The 19,414-nt window shown below is 41.1% G+C and overlaps 1 protein-coding gene across 1 annotated transcript in view; it reads left to right on the forward strand.

The window, feature by feature from the left end:
* Positions 1-19,414, forward strand: part of WDFY2 (WD repeat and FYVE domain containing 2) — a gene marked incomplete at its 5' end in the record, with an annotated part of 168,081 nt that overhangs the window by 135,678 nt on the left and 12,989 nt on the right. Inside the window, one exon of the mRNA XM_079721758.1 lies at positions 6,182-6,308. Within this exon, the coding sequence (XP_079577884.1) occupies positions 6,182-6,308 (127 nt within the window). The remainder of the gene's footprint in view (positions 1-6,181; positions 6,309-19,414) is intronic.

The following is a 19,414-nucleotide window of genomic DNA, read 5'->3' on the forward strand; positions in this document are numbered from 1 at the left end:
TCGGGCTCCTTGCAGCCTGATGTGATGTGCAAAAACTAGAGGTGGATCTTGTTTCTAAAACTTTAGTTGATCTTATGATGGTTCAGATAGCATGGGAACGTGCTGGTCACTGCCTTAGGCTGACTCAACAAAAAACAGTGTCACAGAGATGGTCCAGATGAGGTCTCCTGCACTATAATCATAGCTCACGTTTATTGAGTGTTTCCCACGCACTAGGCACTGTTCCATGTGCTTATATATATTCACTCATTTAATCTTATAAATTTGTTTATTTTTAATTTTTTTATTTTTGGCTGCACACAGTATTTGTTTTTCTCTTTTTGGCTGCGTTTGGTCTTCGTTGCTGCGCTCGGGCTTTCTTTAGTTGTGGCGAGCAGGGGCTACTCTTCGTTGCAGTGCATGGGCTTCTCATTGCGGTGGCTTCTCTTGTTGCGGAGCACGGGCTCTAGGCGTGCGGGCTTCAGTAGTTGTGGCTTGCAGGCTCTAGAGTGCAGGCTCAGTAGTTGTGGTGCACGGGCTTAGTTGCTCCGCGGCATGTGGGATCTTCCCGGACCAGGGCTTGAACCCGTGTCTCCTGCATTGGCAGGCGGATTCTTAACCACTGCACCACCAGGGAAGCGCCACTCATTTAATCTTAACAAAACTATTATCATCCCTCTTTTATGGATGAGACTTCTGAGGCTCACAGTCTTAAATAACTTGCTCAAGGTCGTATACCTAATAAGGGTAGAGCTGTCACTTGAGCCTAGAATCTGGTTCCAGAGCCTTTGCACTTCTGATACCGTATATCAACTTCCATTTCTTCATCATAAACCATCCTTATCCCATAGTCACCAACAAAGGCCAGAGGGCCTGCTTCTCGTGGTGCAATGCGGGTAGATCTTGGTGTGCATTAGTTAGGAGGAGTTGAATGGTGTCTATCCCTTGGCACATAGAAAACCCTATTTAAGAATTTCCATGTTTATTTGGACAGGATGAACAGCCCATCCAATTAAGTCTTTAAAGTTAAATAAGTCTTTCTAACCATTCTTTTTACCAGTGCGCACCATTATTTAAATCTAACACGATGTTTTAAAGAACCTGAGCCACCCATTTTACATGTTGTCTTAGTCCATTCTGGCTGCCGTAACAGAATACCATAGACTGGGTGGCTTATAAACAACAGATATTTATTTATCACAGGTCTGGAGTCTGGGAAGTCCAAGATCAAAGCACTGGCAGATTCAGTGTCTGGTGAGAACCCACTTCCTGGTTTCTAGATGGCTGTCTTCTTGCTATAACCTCACGTAGCAGAGTGGGTGAGGGAGCTCTCTGGGGTCTCTTTCATAAGGGCACTAATCCCATTCATGAGGTCTCTGCTCCTGTGACCTAATCACCTCCAAATATTGAATATGAATATGAATTGGGGGGGACACAAACACATGTTAAATAGGGGAAATCATATATTTGTCATCTTTCTCTTTTCTATCCCCCTAATCCTTAACCAGTCAAGCAAGACCATCTCCAAAGCTTCTCCTTGAGATGAGCATTCCCTGACTTAACAGGTATGAGTAGTGGAATAGATGAAGACCAGCACACAGACAACACTGGTCGGCCAGGAAAAGAGATGTCATGTGCCTGTTTCATGTCCTAAGAACAGGCAAAGGACAGTCATTCATGTACTTCCTCCTTCGTTCAGTCATTTGCTTATTGAATGCCTACTGTAAGCCAGGCAGAATTCTAGATCCTGGGGATCCTGTGGGAAAAAGCCAAAGCCCTGGCCCTCCTAGAACTTATATTCTGTTGGGACAGTAGGCAGTGCTCTGAAGAGAAATACCATAAGGAGGAAAGTGGTAAGAGTGGTCAAGGGAGGTCTCTGAGGAGGTGGCATTTGTGAGGGAACAAGCCAGTGATAATCTAGGGGAAGAAAGTCACAGGCAGAGGCAACAAAACGCAAAGACCCAGAAGTAGGAATGAACCTGGCCTGTTCTAGGAACGTTGGGAAGTCCAGCTGACCGGAGCAGTAAGGTGGGGGAGGAGGGAGAGGGAAGCCCCTATAGCGGCAGAAGCCAGATCACAAAGGGCCTGGAGAGAACTGTGGGTTTTACTCTGAATGGGATGGGAAACCACAGGAGTGATTTAAGCAAGGGGTGTCATCATCTGCTTTGTGTTCTTCAGTGATCACTCTGCTGGAGAATAGACAACAGGGACAGGAGTGGATGCAGGAAACGTCGTATGAGGCTAGTTTAATAATTTCAGGATTTAAAGAAGGTGCAAAATAGTGCTGAGAGTCCCGTCCATCCTTCACCCCTACTCCCCACATGTTAACATCTTTGAAAATTACAGTACAAAAACCAGGAAATTTTGATACAACACTGTTCTTTAATCTGCAGACGTTAGTCACATTTCTCCGGTTATCACACTAATATCCTTTTTCTGGTTCAGAATCCAACCCACGACTACACCCCACGTTTGGTGATAACGTCCCCTTAGTTCCCTTAACCTGGAACAGTTCTTCAGTCTTTCTGTGCTATCATGACCTGGACATTCTTTTTTTTAAGATTTTTTTTTGATGTGGACCATTTTTAAAGTCTTTATTGAATATGTTACAATATTGCTTCTGTTTTATGTTTTGGTTTTTTGGCCCCGGGGGCATGTGGGATCTTAGCTCCCTGACCAGGGATCGAACCTTTGCCCCCTGCATTGGAAGGGGAAGTCTCAAACACTGGACCGCCTGGGAAGTCCCAACCTTGACATTTTTGAGTACTAGCCTGACTGTCGTTCCCCTGTAGAAAGTTTCTCCATGTGAGTTTGTTTGATGCTTCCTTATGGTTAAATTTTCATAAGAATAAAACAAAAGTGACGATATGCCTTCTCAGTGCATCATATCAGAAGGTACATGATACTGATTTGTCCTCTTACTGGTGATGCTAACTTTGATCGCTTGGTTAAGATGGTGTCTGCCAGTTTTCTCCATTGTAATCACCCTTTGTAATACATCAGTATGTTGTGAGGAAATACTTTGAAACGTTGAAACTATGTAAATATTCCATTTCTTATATATCTGACAAACTAACTAGAGTACTATATTTGTATACAAATCTTTTTATATTTGGCCTTATTACCATTTTTCATGGTTAATTTTGTCAATTCTTCCCCTAACCCCCTTCAGTGAGGTTGTACCACTTATTTGTAATATGGCTAGGTTCACTTGTTTCTGTTCATATTCCATTTTGGGTTCTCCATTCCCCCTCCCCCTCAGCAACACACACACACACACACACGCACACACGCACACACACTCCTAGTTTTTATTTTTTACTTGTTTTCGAGTATGTGAAATATTAATATGATTCCAAAACTCAAAACCAAACCAAAAAAACACAATAAAAAGTGTCTCTCCTTCATCGCTTCTCCATTCCCATTCCCCAGCCTCTCCCACACACCTGCTGTAGTTAACAAATCTCAGTAATTTCTCATCTACCCTTTTTTCTTAGATGAGAGGTAGCATAATGTAGATATTCTTTTGCACTTTGCCTTTTTCCCTTTACGGTGTATCCTGGAAATCATGTCATAGCCATCCAGCAGGTCTTCTCCATTCTTTTTCACAGCTGCATAATACTCTGTGAATGTACCATAGTTTGTTCGCCCACTCTCTTATGTGAGCATTTAAGTTGTTCCCAATGTTTTGCTATTTCAAACCATGCTGAGATGAATAGAGTGTGTATTTTGGTGTATTTTATGGGAGCAGGGACAGTATCTTCAAGATAAATTCCTGGAAGTGAGAGGGCTGGATTGAGAGCTAAGTGCGTATGTAGTTTTGTTGGATATTGCCTTCCCCATGTTACTGGTTTGCATTCTCATCGACAATGTATGAGAGTGCTTTTTTCCCCCAGAGCCTTTACAACAAAATGTGTGTCATACTTTTTAATTATCTAGGCAAGAATTTTAACTGTGACTCATACAAGGATGGTAGCAGTGGAGATGGTGAGAAGTGCTTAGATTCCAGATACATTTTGAGGGAAAAACCAATTCAGAGTTTATAGTGGGTTGCTTTGGAGGCTAATGTAACAGTTTTCCAACCAGCGTTCTCTCTAATTCTGTTTAAGTATTAGGCATCAATATTAACAGTCTAAACTAATAACTTCTTTTCACTTGTCTGACATTTTTGAAGCTTTGGGTGACTCTCGCCTTCCTCTTGGACCAGCCTTATTATAATATTCTAGTGATTCTATGGCATTGTAGTAGGTAATGGTACTGCTCTAACAAATAACTTTCAACATTTCAGTGGCTTAATGCAAAGGCTTTTTTCTCATTCATGTAACAATCCAGTGCAAATGTTCCTGTTCTTTTCCATGTGGTGATTCAGGGTCCCAGGCTCCTTCTAGAATTTCTCTGTGTCCTGGCATCTTGGAGTCCTCCAGGAGGAAGTATAAAGAGAAAGTGGAAAAGGAACATCTTAACTGCCTCGGCCTGGGAGGGATGCATATGACTTCCGTACTTTCTGGGTTCCCTTGCTGAGAACTGGTCACATGCCCCCTAGTTGCAAGAGGGGCCAGTTAATGTGGCCCCTGTAGGAAGCAACTTTCCAGGGAGCGCTGTATATACAAGCGGAGGGAACATGAATTTCAGTAAACAGTTAGCTGGCTCTGCCACAGATATTTAACAAAGTGAGTCATTCTAGTACTGTGTGGGAATAAACATTTTGCACAATGGAATGCATATCCTGAAGCATTACATTCTCAGATACTGAAGGGAGGTTAAGGGGCGGGGGATGGGTACATGAAGTTTAATAACAGGGAGAGAAGATGATTTATACAGAAAGAGAAAATATTTAGCTTTGAAAGGCTAAGTAAGCATAACAGAGGAGTTCCAAATAACGAGATTTGTGGATGAAAAAGCGATTTTTATGTCTTCCTTCATCTGCTCTTTCGTTCATTCAACAGGTACCACCAGAGCCTGTTTGCTGCTGGCCCTGTGCTTGTTTTGGGGTGGGAGCGGGGGAGGGAAGAGGAGATGGGAGCTGCAGGGGGTGGTCAGCACAGGCGCACTGGGGGAAGTGGTGTGTATTCTTACAGGGACAGGAATATATACAAGCAGAATGTTGTGCAGGTATAGGGAGAAGCTATTAAGCATAATCCAGGATAGTGGGGTTTTTTTTTCCCTTTTGATCTTGAAAAAATATCTTCGGAGACATTATATGGGAGAAACTTTCCTAAAAGCTTTTAAAGTGCAGTACTTCATTAGAACAAATTGATGATCTAAGGAAGAAAAATGTCGGATTCCAACAAATAAGAAGCAACTTGTATGTTCTTTTCAGAATATAATATTTTTCAATAAAAATGAGTAAAAAATGAGTATTTCTCATATTCTTCAGTATTCATAAGCTTTGTGCTCATCTTATACATAAAACGTTACTATTGTTCTGAGTACACAAGAAGTTTGATTTATGATGGGACTGCCAGGGAAGAAAATCTGGCATAATATTTTATAGCCAGACCACTGGAGTGATGCTAATAACCATCTGTACTGCACACCACAGTTTACAGAGTGGTCCCGGGTAACTGGTCCGGTCATGCTCACTGTAACCCTGTGAAGTAGGTAGTGGTTAGGCTGATATTATCCTCAGTGGTATCATCGTATTACCATCATCCCCAGTTTACAGTTGAAGAAACTGACAACTTGAGGATGTAAGTAATTTCCCCAGAATCTATAAATTTAAATTCCCAGAGAGAGAAAATAAACTTTAAGTTCTGATGTCGTTGTCTATCAACACCTGTATTCAAGAATAAAATAAATCTAACTGAGCTTTTTTAAAGCCCCATTTACTGCTCACCTGCCGTCGGGATGTGGGGTAGACGGGGCTTAAAAACTATGGTCAGTATTTCCAAACAGTGCGGTATTTTCTGTTCTTAGAACTATGTCTATTTTTTGAAGGTCAATTAATTGCCTTTTTCATTCCCCTTTGGTCTTTACAGGAATTGATTTTATGGTACATTAAATTTTGGGGAAAAGTGCATAAAGGGTGGGACTTTTATTCTTGGAGCCCATTTTTTTCTCTTTGGGGACTGATTTGTTCTTTCACCAGAAGTTTGTCGTGTGCCAGGAATTGCACTAGATCCGAACTCCTCTGCTCTGACAAGTTATTGGTGAATAATGTTGTCACTTTGTGACTAATGGCCAGCTGTGTCTGTTCTCTCAGGTGGGGTGACTGCTCTCTGTTGGGACCCCGTCCAGCGGATGTTGTTCTCGGGGAGCTCCGACCACTCTGTCATCATGTGGGACATCGGTGGGAGAAAAGGAACAGCCATCGAGCTCCAAGGACATAAGTAAGGCTGCTGATGCTTTTATTTTTTAATTTATCATTTATTTTTAAATTTTATCTATCTATCTATCTATCTATTTATTTATTTATTTATTGGCGGTACGCGGGCCTCTCACTGCTGTGGCCTCTCCCGTTGCGGAGCACAGGCTCCGGATGCACAGGCTCAGCGGCCATGGCTCACGGGCCCAGCCGCTCTGCGGCATGTGGGATGTTCCTGGACCGGGGCACGAACCCGTGTCCCCTGCATCGGCAGGCGGACTCTCAACCACTGCTCCATCAGGGAAGCCCCAAATTTATTTATTTTTTATTTTTGGCTGCACTGTGGGGCATGTGGGATCTTAGTTCCCCCACCAGGGATTGAACCCGCGCCTTTGGCAGTGAAAGCACCGAGTGCTAACCACTGGACCACCAGGGAATTCCCTGCTGGTGCATTTATGAAGAACTCTGGGAAAAGATTCCCGGCTGAAAGCTGGAACAAAGGCATGCAGGCCAGTCTTTGTGGCAAGAGCTTAGCCCGGGGATAACGTGACAGGAACGCAAATAATGGCCACTTTGATTTATATCTGTACATAAGTATGTTTATTTATTTATACCCCCTTTTAATCCACAGAGGATTTGAGAGTGCTTACAAAAACCACAAAATAAAATAATGGCAGCAAAGAAATAAAAGGTAAAAAAGAGAATCAGGGAAGACTATAAGAGTAAAAATTTGAGAGTGAGAGAAAAAAGAGCTTCAGAATATAAGCTATGAAGGCCTACAGAATTTCTATAATTGAGTTCACATGTGGTTTCAAGATTCCTGGCAGCTTAAGGAAAAGGGGAGAGATAATATCCTCACCCAGTACATGTTGTACTTCCCCAGATATTTACTGAGTACTCGCCTTGATTAGTATCAGGCTCTTCTTCCTTAAGGAGTGAATTTCAGGAGACTGAGGGGAAGAGCAGAGAAAGCTCTGTGCTTCCTTGGAGCAGTTCTCAAACTTCGTTGTCTGCAAAGAATCACTGAGAAATCTGTTAAGCAGATTCCTGGGCCCTGTCCTCTGAGATTCTCTCCACTGGTCTGGAGCTGCGGGCATCTGTGTCGTAACAAGCCTCCCAAGTAGCTCTGCCAGTGACCCTTGGACCACACTCTGATTTGTCCCACGTGTGCTGCCCAAGGTCCCCGGAGGCAAAGCCTGATCGTGTTGCCAAAAAGAATTTTCAATCTGCTTTAGAACTCTGAAGCTAATCTGAATTGTCTTTAACTTTTAAAGTTTTCAACCTGATCTTAACTATGACTCTAATATATCAACTCCCATGAACTGAGTGGTTTTAAGCAGCATTAGCTCTGCCTGTAGATCTGCCTGGAAACACGAGTTTCAAAAACTTCTCCTAAGTAGTTAAATTTACAGTTTGGAATTATTAGATATGAGCTAATTCCATTTTAGAGGGCCCATGCACAAATAATTATTTTTTGTGTTAGAGTTTAATTTTAGAGACGTAGCTACTAAGTCCTTCATTCCCACATGAGAGAACAGATCAGTTGTCCGGGGCTATACTTGGCTTGTGGGACCACTCAGACCTCAGTATCAGCTCATGAAAGGAATCACTCCCTTATATTTCTCTCCATGACAAGGGGACACACATCGAGATCACGTAGAAGGAGTTGACCTCATCCATGTAAGTGAAGAAAAAGAAAAGCAAAATACAGCCCCGTTTCCTAATACTTGGTTATTAGCTACTCTACCAAGTAATTCCTGCTACTCGGGCTCCCTCCAAGAAATCAAATACAGGCTTTGAATGAAGATCAGCAGTGTTTCTTGGACTCGTTCAGATTAGCTCATAACTAGTTTTATTTCTACGCAGTGGTTCACAAAGACTGCAAGCAGGGTGAGCGTCGGGACTCACTGCCAGCATCACTGGGTGCTGCGTGTCCTTAGGCAAAACGTCGTTCTCCGAGCCTTGCATCTACAGTTGGATAAGAAAGGAAAAGCTATAAAGTGGAGACAGAGTCTCTCAGTTCCAGAAAAATGAAGCCTAAACGAATAGGTCTTCCAGTTTCTGAGACATACAGGCTTGGCCTTTTAGAAGATGAAACGAACCATACTCGGAGTCCATCCTGATAGGATCGCACCCTGGAGCTTGGTGTGGTGGACAGGCTGGTGAGATCGGGAGCTACCGGTCAGAACCGCCTTGAACAGGAAGAACAGCAGAAGGCCTTGCCTGGTGCTTTATTTATTGATAATTCAAGCTTAGTAATAAGGTGGAGTCTATGAGGGGCTCCTTGATACCAGGTCTTAGTCTGAGAGGGGTTGCCCTTGGTGTCACAGAACTAGGAGAAGTAAACTTCCTCAGCGTCGTTGGTGTCACGCTGTGAGAGTGGGTTTGAGTGCCCGAGGTGGGGATAGGGAAGCATTGGAGCTGCTGACAGATGGAGGAAGATGGGGTTCACAAAGAAGGTGCAGGAAAGCAGGGCAAGGGCATCAGGCAGGATAAGGCCCACGTTCACAGCAGCCATTCCTCTGCCATGAAAATTGGCCACTGGATTGGTGTTTGGTGATTCCTGTATTTGTTTTTCATTTTTTGTTTTTTTCCCCAAATTATCAGCAATCTTTTCTTGTTTCTTTTTTTTTTTTTAATTTTTATTGGAGTATAGTTATTTTACGATGTTGTGCCCGTTTCTGTTGTACAGCAAAATGAATCAGCTATACGTATACATATATCCCTTCTTTTTTGGATTTCCTTCCCACTTAAGTCACCGCAGAGCACTGAGTAGAGTCCTGTGTGCTGTACAGTAGGTTCTCATTAGTTATCTGTTTTATACATAGTATCAATAGTGTATGGATGTCAATCCCAATCTCCCAATTCACCCCATCCTTGATTCTTGTATTTGAGTAGTGCCTAATATTTTGTCAAAGAGCTTTCAAAACACACAGACACCTCAGTTTAATCTTACAGTAACCCTATGAAAGAGAGAGGTCAGATGTCACTTTTTCAGTGAGAATATTGGGCTTCCATCCTCAAAGACTCCAGCTGGTGGCTTAGGTCTCCCAGACCTCAGTTCAGTCCAGCAGAGAGAGCTTCTCAGAACCTTCTTTGTATCCAGCGCTGTGCTAGGCTCTGGGGAAACAAAAATGAACATTGAATAACATGGTCCCCACCATGCCCCATGGTGTTTTCTTTCTTTTCTACTTTAGAGGCCAAAGACTTTCTGCTTGGGGCCTCAGGCTGCCCCTGGCCCTCCTACAATCCCTCATTTTCCCACCTTCCCCCAGGATGACTGTTGGTGGCCAGAGTTCCAAATCAGGGGCCCAATCATTGAGCTTGGGCACCGGGGAGAGCAGACTGGACCAGAGATTCCCCACCCCTCAGGGTGGGGAGACTGCCTTCCCCTCTTCTGGAAACGTCCAGCCATAGCGTGGAGGGACAGCTCCCTGTGGCTTCTGTCCCGGGTTCTGAGCTTTCACACCATCCTTCATTGGCAGAAATACAACGTTAATGTAGCTAGTTTGATTTGATGTGTAAAAATCCCATCAAAGCAGAGAGAGCTTTAGCACAAGTAAGTGATTGATGACAGCAAAAATGTTTCCAAGTCCGAGGAAAAAAAGCTGAGAAAGTATACTTCTATAGTACAATATTATCTGCATTTGAAGCATTTGGGTATTTTTATTCCCTGCAGCAAGTAGAACATGATTACGTGCCAGCTCTGGGGAAAGAAAGGCAAAGAAAAGGTTCCAATTTCAGGGACCAGTTATGTTTTTCAAGAATCAGTTACCAGTTAGATGGATATTATTGAAGCATAAACCTGGACATTTATTGTCCCGTGCCCACCTTGTCAAATCTAATCGTGGGACTTGGACCTTTTAGATTCTTTTTTATTCTGATAGGTATAGGATAATACCTATCATTTCATGACCAACTTTTCTTTCATGGCCACATTTTTTCTTTCTAATGGTGTTTTCTTAGGACTCTAAGACTTTCCGGCAATTTAACTTGACGGTAACTTGATTAAAAACACAGGTAAAGGTCTGCGTGGTCCCTTGTGATGGACCCCTCCGCCAAGACTGGGATCTGCAGGCTGCCTGAGGCTCAGTCACAGCCGTGACCCTACGCCCGCATGGCCTGTGTCTTTGCCTCCTCTTTCCACAGCCCCACCTCTGGGTTTCTCTCTTCCTCCTCTTACCATGGGTAAGACTTTTGTTATAAGCATCTTCGAATTCTTTTGGTAAAGAAATAGGCTATTCATAAATAAATAAACATTGGGAGAATTTATGCTTTTCTCTTATATCAAAGTTATGAAAGGAAGTAAAATTCTTGCATTCAGCTTCTTCTGGGTTTGGGAGAGAGAGACCAAGGATAAATATGTATGAAAGCTTTCTCTCCTTCTGAATCTGAGATTAGGAGTGTTTCTCATTGTCACACTAGAGAATCATTAGGGGTGATGGGAAGAGATGTCTTTTCTATTTTTAACTATCTAGCTAACTAAAGACATAATAGGTCAAAGTATTAGCAGCTAAAGTTCTTTACAGAGGGTGGCATCTCGTCAAAGAGAGAGGGGTTGTATAGTGTGGTGACTAATAATAGCCTTTGAGTCAGGCCAGGCTGTATATGAGGCAGCCCTTCTGCTGAGGGCTCTGTAGGCTTGGGCAAGGCACCTCACCTCTGATCCTCAGTTTCCTCATCTCTAAAATAAGGACAGTATTGGAAAGAAAAGCCCTCAAAGGTTGTCAAAAATCATAAATAATATAATGCATGTAAAATAATCAGCACAAGAATAAGGGGTAATCAGTGGCCATTGTTAACATTATTCTTGTTAGTTAAAAATGATAATAATTCAAAAATCAAGCTTTCAGATAAGATTACTGTTTCTCCCTGATTGTAGCATTTCCAATGGAAATATTGCCACGTACCCCTACTCCCTCTATACCTGATATATTCAGCAGATGTTCATTGAGCTCCGTCTACAGACCAGACTTTGTATTGGGCTCTTAGGACCCAAAGATGACTAAGAAAACAGTCTCTGCCTCTATGGAGCTGTGCTAGACGTATGAAAAGGTGGTAAAGGTGGGTCAGTTTGCCATTTTACTGGAAAGTAGGGACCTCAGTGGGGGATTCCCTCTTAATCTGGATCTTAGGAGATGAAGAGATTCTCATCGTTCTCAGGATTACCCAAACAAAACTGCATGAACTAAATACAGTGGACAGAGGGCCAGTGGCTAATCTGAACTTCCACTCTAGCCAGTGAAGAGCAAAATGTCGCTGATGCCCAAACCAGTGTTCCCAGAAAGGAGACCCCAAGTTCAGGTTCAGCCTTGGCTGTTGTCCAAGAATCCCTGGGGAGACGATCCTTCTAGGGTCCCTTTGGCGTGGGATAACCCTAAGTATCAGTTATCCTGGAGACCTCTCATGTGTGCATCGGTCACAGACCTTCTCTGGTCCTAGGAGGTCTGGAAAACTTAGGAATGTGGGAGTTAAGAATATAAGAGAGAGAGATCTCTAGAAGCAGATGCTTAACTGATTAGATTTCACCAAATGGGCTGGGACTTTTCATACTTTGGAAAGTTTCATTTCTTTGCTGTACATTTAAGTCCCCCCTACTTTGGGGATGGAACAGGGCCTAAGTTGACATTTGGGTAGATGTTAGCCTGTGTCTGAAAATCTGTTTCTATAAAGAGGATAAAGGTAGAGGTAGGCTTCTCTACCCTTTTTCCTTAAGAAGCGTCAGACACAGGACCAGCTTCATGGGCGTGTGACCTATGCAGTCACACGAGGCCTCACGCTTAGAAGGGTCCCATGCTTGGTTTACTGCTCTACTGTCACCATCTTGTAATTCTTTTTTTTTTTTTTGACAAGGGGCCCTTTGTTTTCATTTTGCATTGCATCCTCCATGTTATGTAGCTTGGCCCAATCAGAAATACGGCCTCTAGGGCTGGTGAGAAAGGAAGTGCGGCCATCCCACTAAGAATAGTCTCTGTAGATGGTGGAGCCTGTTGGTTGTGCAAAGTGAGGTCTTTATACACTCATAAGAGATTTGCAGTGCAGTTCATGGAATGCTCATCTATGAAATAATAACCAGTTTTGAGATGCTTTCTAGTATAAATGCTACAGTGATGCCAGATGAAACATGAATGCAAGAAGAAGGTATCTTTTGGGCTTCCCTGGTGGCGCAGTGGTTGAGAGTCCGCCTGCCGATGCAGGGGACATGGGTTCGTGCTCTGGTCCAGGAGGATCCCACATGCCGCGGAGCGGCTGGGCCCGTGAGCCATGGCCGCTGGGCCTGCGCGTCCGGAGCCTGTGCTCCGCAACGGGAGAGGCCACAACAGTGAGAGGCCCATGTACCGCAAAAACAAAAAAAAAGAAGAAGGCATCTTTTACTTTTTATAACCGTTGATCTGTGAACCTGGGGATGTTCCCTCATCTTGTTTTTAACTGCAAGGTGGTTGTATTTTGAATTCTTAAATCAAGAAGCCCCTGAGCAGCTTTATTACAAAGCTCGGGATACAGCATTCATCACTGTGTTCTTCTGTGTTGGAATATTAACAGGACTGGAGTCCCATAAATTATGTATCTGTTGCTGAATGTTGCTGCCAGCTATGAGTGGCAAAGTACTTCCTTCTGTAGCTTATTTCGTTTTGCAAGATCCTTGACGTGTATCAAGGTGCCTTAACAAATGAAATGTAGTTCAAATCACAGGGCGGTTATGAATCTGTTCAAATAGATAGATTTTCCTTCTTGCCCCGGAATGTCACAATGGTGTCAGTCCATATTCTAAAATGTATGAAGTAACAACCAGGAGAGATAGAAAACAATTGACTTTGTTTTTTAATGAATACGTGTCAAAGATTTTTATATTAGTCATTAATTAATAAAGGGACTGGTAAGACGTTACAACCAGTTCAAAGGAAAATCCAGAGTAGAAACATGCAGAGGCAATGGAGAATGCTGCAATGAATTTGTATTTTCACAGTTGACTTCTTCCATGTGAGGAACAGGACGTGGAAATTAGTTGCATCTTCACTGGATAAAATTCATTTGCAATAGTATCAGTTTTCTATAACTTACAGAGTTATAAAATAGCATAAAGATACTGAAGAGAAGATAAACAAAATTGACAAACCATTAGCCAGACTCATCAAGAAAAGAAGGGAGAAGACTCAAATCAGTAGAATTAGAAATGAAAAAGGAGAAGTAACAACTGACACTGCAGAAATACAAAAGATCATGAGAGATTACTATAAGCAACTCTATGCCAATAAAATGGACAACCTGGAAGAAATGGACAAATTCTTAGAAATGCACAACCTACCAAGACTGACTCAGGAAGAAATAGAAAATATGAATAGACCAATCACAAGCACTGAAATTGAAACTGTGATTAAAAATCTTCCATCAAACAAAAGCCCAGGACCAGATGGCTTCACAGGCGAATTCTATCAAACATTTAGAGAAGAGCTAACACCCATCCTTCTCAAACTCTTCCAAACAATATCAGAGGAAGGAACACTCCCAAACTCATTCTACGAGGCCACCATCACCTTGATACCAAAACCAGGCAAGGATGTCACAAAGAAAGAAAACTACAGGCCAATATCACTGATGAACATAGATGCAAAAATCCTCAACAAAATACTAGCAAACAGAATCCAACAGCACATTAAAAGGATCATACACCATGATCAAGTGGGGTTTATTCCAGGAATGCAAGGATTCTTCAATATACGCAAATCAATCAATGTGATACACCATATTAACAAGTTGAAGGAGAAAAACCATATGATCATCTCAATAGATGCAGAGAAAGCTTTCGACAAAATTCAACACCCATTTATGATAAAAACCCTGCAGAAAGTAGGCATAGAGGGAACTTTCCTCAACATAATAAAGGCCATATATGACAAACCCACAGCCAACATTGTCCTCAATGGTGAAAAACTGAAACCCTTTCCACTAAGATCAGGAACAAGACAAGGCTGCCCACTCTCACCACTCTTATTCAACATAGTTTTGGAAGTTTTAGCCACAGCAATCAGAGAAGAAAAGGAAATAAAAGGAATCCAAATTGGAAAAGAAGAAGTAAAGCTGTCACTGTTTGCAGATGACATGATACTATACATAGAGAATCCTAAAGATGCTACCGAAAAACTACTAGAGCTAATCAATGAATTTGGTAAAGTAGCAGGATACAAAATTAATGCACAGAAATCTCTGGCATTCCTGTACACTAATGATGAAAAATCTGAAAATGAAATCAAGAAAACACTCCCATTTACCATTGCAACAAAAAGAATAAAATATCTAGGAATAAACCTACCTAAGGAGACAAAAGACCTGTATGCAGAAAATTATAAGACACTGATGAAAGAAATTAAAGATGATATAAATAGATGGAGAGATATACCATGCTCCTGGATTGGAAGAATCAATATTGTGAAAATGACTCTACTACCCAGAGCAATCTACAGATTCAATGCAATCCCTATCAAACTACCACTGGCATTTTTCACAGAACTAGAACAAAAAATTTCAAAATTTGTTTGGAAAAACAAAAGACCCCGAATAGCCAAAGCAATCTTGAGAACGAAAAACGGAGCTGGAGGAATCAGGCTGCCTGACTTCAGACAATACTACAAAGCTACAGTAATTAAGACAGTGTGGTACTGGCATAAAAACAGAAAGATAGATCAGTGGATCAGGATAGAAAGCCCAGAGATAAACCCACGCACATATGGCCAACTTATCTTTGATAAAGGAGGCAGGAATGTACAGTGGAGAAAGGACAGCCTCTTCAATAAGTGGTGCTGGGAAAACTGGACAGGGACATGTAAAAGTATGAGATTAGATCATTCCCTAACACCATACACAAAAATAAGCTCAAAATGGATTAAAGACCTAAATGTAAGGCCAGAAACTATCAAACTCTTAGAGGAAAACATAGGTAGAACACTCTATGACATAAATCACAGCAAGATCCTTTTGGACCCACCTCCTAGAGAAATGGAACTAAAAACAAAGATAAACAAATGGGACCTAATGAAACTTCAAAGCTTTTGCACAGCAAAGGAAACCATAAAAAAGACCAAAAGACAACCCTCAGAGTGGGAGAAAATATTTGCAAATGAAGCAACTGACAAAGGATTAATCTCCAAAATTTATAAACAGCTCATGCAGCTCAATAGCAAAAAAACAAACAACCCAATCCAAAAATGGGCAGAAGACTTAAATAGGCATTTCTCCAAAGAAGATATACAGAATGCCAACAAACACATGAAAGAATGCTCAACATCATTAATCATTAGAGAAATGCAAATCAAAACTACAATGAGATATCATCTCACACCAGTCAGAATGGCCATCATCAAGAAATCTAGAAACAATAAATGCTGGAGAGGGTGTGGAGAAAAGGGAACACTCTTGCACTGCTGGTGGGAATGTGAATTGGTACAGCCACTATGGAGAACAGTATGGAGGTTCCTTAAAAAACTAAAAATAGAACTACCATATGACCCAGCAATCCCACTACTAGGCATATACCCTGAGAAAACCATAATTCAAAAAGAGACATGTACCAAAATGTTCATTGCAGCTCTATTCACAATAGCCCGGAGCTGGAAACAACCTAAGTGTCCATCATCGGATGAATGGATAAAGAAGATGTGGCACATATATACAATGGAATATTACTCAGCCATAAAAAGAAACGAAACTGAGCTATTTGTAATGAGGTGGATAGACCTAGAGTCTGTCATACAGAGTGAAGTAAGTCAGAAAGAGAAAGACAAATACCGTATGCTAACACATATATATGGAATTTAAAAAAAAAAAAATGTCATGAAGAACCTAGGGGTAAAACGGGAATAAAGACACAGACCTACTTGAGAATGGACTTGAGGATATGGGGAAGGGGAAGGGTAAGCTGTGACAAAGGGAAAGAGAGGCATGGACATATATACACTACCAAACGTAAGGTAGATAGATAGTGGGAAGCAGCCGCAGAGCACAGGGAGATCAGCTCGGTGCTTTGTGACCGCCTGGAGGGGTGGGATGGGGAGGGTGGGAGGGAGGGAGATGCATGAGGGAGGGGATGTGGGAACAGATGTATATGTATGACTGATTCACTTTGTTATAAAGCAGAAACTAATAAAAAAAAATAAAAAATAAAAAAAAAGATTAAAAAATAAAAATAAAAATAAAAATAAAAAAAAACAAACAAACAAAAAAAAAAAAAAAAAAAAAGATACTGAAGGTACAGCCCCCCATAGAGTTAGAAAACCCAGAAGAGTGTGCTAGACCATACCTGATATTCCATTGAAAAGATACCCAGGAATTTCTTTTTGCTCATTTCAAAGTTTTTTGATCTACCTGCGAGTTCTTCCCCCTCCTCTCCTGTAATCAGAATAATCTCAAAAGTTATTCTTTTTTTTTTTTTTTGGTACGTGGGCCTCTCACTGTTGTGGACTCTTCCGTTGCAGAGCACAGGCACCGGACGTGCAGGCTCAGCGGCCATGGCTCACGGGCCTAGCCGCTCCGCGGCATGTGGGATCTTCCTGGACCGGGGCACGAACCTGTGTCCCCTGCATCTGCAGGCGGACTCTCAACCACTGCGCCACCAGGGAAGCCTCAAAAATTATTCTTGATCACAAAAAAAAAAGCTGGTCTCATAAAGTTTGGCCTGATTGGTGCAATAGGAGTGTTAATTAACCCGCAGGCCATCTTGGTTTGCTTTGCAAATATGGAGCCATACAGTATTAAACAACTGTTAAGCCCACAAAATTTACAAAAGTTTTTATAAAGAATCTTGGATTGAGCTTTTCAGAACCTCTGTTATCTGCTATCCCAAGGCTAGGAAACTGAGCCCAAGAAAATCTCCACCATTCTTCACCTATAGTACTTATAACCTTGGTTGAATTCCTCGAGGTTTTCAACATTTGCTAGCTTCCTGGCCTGGTAGCTTTCTTACCACCTGTAAGGCCAGGACCCTGCAAACCAGGTACCAGGCCAGTTTTCCTTTTGGGAGGGGGATGGTTATAGGCATTGGCTCCCTTAATTCTTAAAGGGGCTAGTCATATCTGATTCAATGAACACTGTCCTCTAATATGATACTCTAGGTAAGGCCTTGTTTGCCCAATAATATACTATGGATAGATTCTAATTAAACCTGTGAAATAACTATATTGCTGTGAAAATCAAGGGGACTCAGTAACAGATTTTGAATTCTGGGGGATCTCTGAGAATTGGATATCATTCTTAAATGTTTGGATTTAGCTTATCAAAGCAGAATTTACTAAATTGTAAGTTAGAGATAGCATAAAAAGTAAGAGAAAAGGCAGCCTCATATATCCAAAAAATAGAACATTAAAGCAACGTCAACAGTATTCCAGACAAGTAACCACAGTAAAATTTCCCTCTTCAGTTCATTCAGTCCTGTGTCATTAATTCTTGTTCTGCTGGTTTTTGGTTCAGCAGTCTGCATTTGTGAAGCCATCTGCATGCAGACTAAAAAGAGTCCAGAACTCCAAGGAAATCCTGACTCAATCCACTAGCACAGTTTACAGATTATCTAAGCAATGTCAGTTCAGTACCCTTTGCCTAAGAGTCTATTCGTTTAAATACCAGTATTTAAAAATACCTGGTATGTAGAGTCCTTTCCCAGGAAACTCTGAGATTGACCTTTCTGGCCTGTAGCTTATAGTGGAGGCTTCAGGCAAGAATCAGAATAATACAAAGTTACCTGTAGATATTAGAGACTTAATGGTTAATTTTTACTGTTATAAATAATATCAGAGTTGAGAAGAGTAAAATTCTCTGTTGAGATACCCTACATAACTATTTCCTAAGAGATTTGATCAGTATTTTACCTGAAGGTAAAAACAGACAATGAGAGCACTGATAAATCTCCAAGGTCTTCCCATGCAATATACAATTTCAGAAATATATTAATAATATTTTACCCATACTGACTTAACCTAGGGAAAACTAAGCATCTCCTCTGATCTGACGGCTCTTCCTGTAACACAGTAAACAAATGCAATTAGTAACACAGCAATTATGTATAGCATCTTTATTTTTATAAGGCAAAGGGAACAAATCTTTATGATTTTTCTAGGACCCCTCTAGGAAATCTTAAAGATAGTTTTAGATAATCTAAAGATCATTTTTAGCATTTAAAAATATGCTAAAAAAATTTTTTTCCCCAAAATACAGGGTTCAGTGTGGGAAAGCAAAACCATTTTCAGAGGATACTTGATATCTTTAGATACTTGATTAAGATAGGAGCACAGGTGCCTAAGAAACAATACTTGGTTATCTATATAATCGAAGTAACAAGAAAACATTTGAAAATAAATGTAGAAAGTAACACAGTCTTAAAGAATTTAGGTCTTTTCACAAATGAGGGCCCTTGTCCTTTTTCTTTTCTTAAATAATCAAGAACTTTTCAAGTCAACATAAGCTCTGAAAATAATTTTCATGAGACACAGAATCTCTGCTAGCTAGGCAGATTCCATAGAAGGTAAAGAATATCCTTTTGCATTGTAGTCCAAGGCATTAATCAGTAAACTAAGGAAGCAAGCCATCAAAACCGAGGGAACTATGCCAAAATTTTAATGTATTTTATAGCTTTTTTTTAAAGACTCGAGTATTATAAACCAAAGCAAATAAAATTCATTTTCCATGTTTTATCTTTTATTTTTCTCTTTTATATTCTGGAACAAATTTATATTTTACTTTAGAATTGCCTTTTTCATTCATTTATGCTCTCTCGAAAGTATAAGATGGAGTTTTCCAGAGGCTACCTGAGTGACATTATAACAAATGCAGAAAGAGATGAGTATTTGGTTCTTGCCTATTAAGCCAGACATTAAGAAAGACTTGCACAAATATTAAACAATGCCATTTTGTCTTCAAAATATTTTGTCTTGGGAAATATAGTTATTTTCCCCAAAATATATGTTATTTATGTTAAAATGCAATGGATTCATCATTGCTATTTTCAGATGAATCAATAGTTTAAAAACTTCTCAGATTTGATTTGACTTCATTGCCGAGGGCCCAGGTTTGGTGTGTGGTCGGGGAACTAAGATCCCACGGGTCATGTGGTTCAGAAAAAAAAAAAAAAAAAACCACTACTCTTTT

Source organism: Hyperoodon ampullatus (assembly GCF_949752795.1).
Source record: "Hyperoodon ampullatus genome assembly, chromosome: 16".
Taxonomy (NCBI): Eukaryota; Metazoa; Chordata; class Mammalia; order Artiodactyla; family Ziphiidae; genus Hyperoodon; species Hyperoodon ampullatus.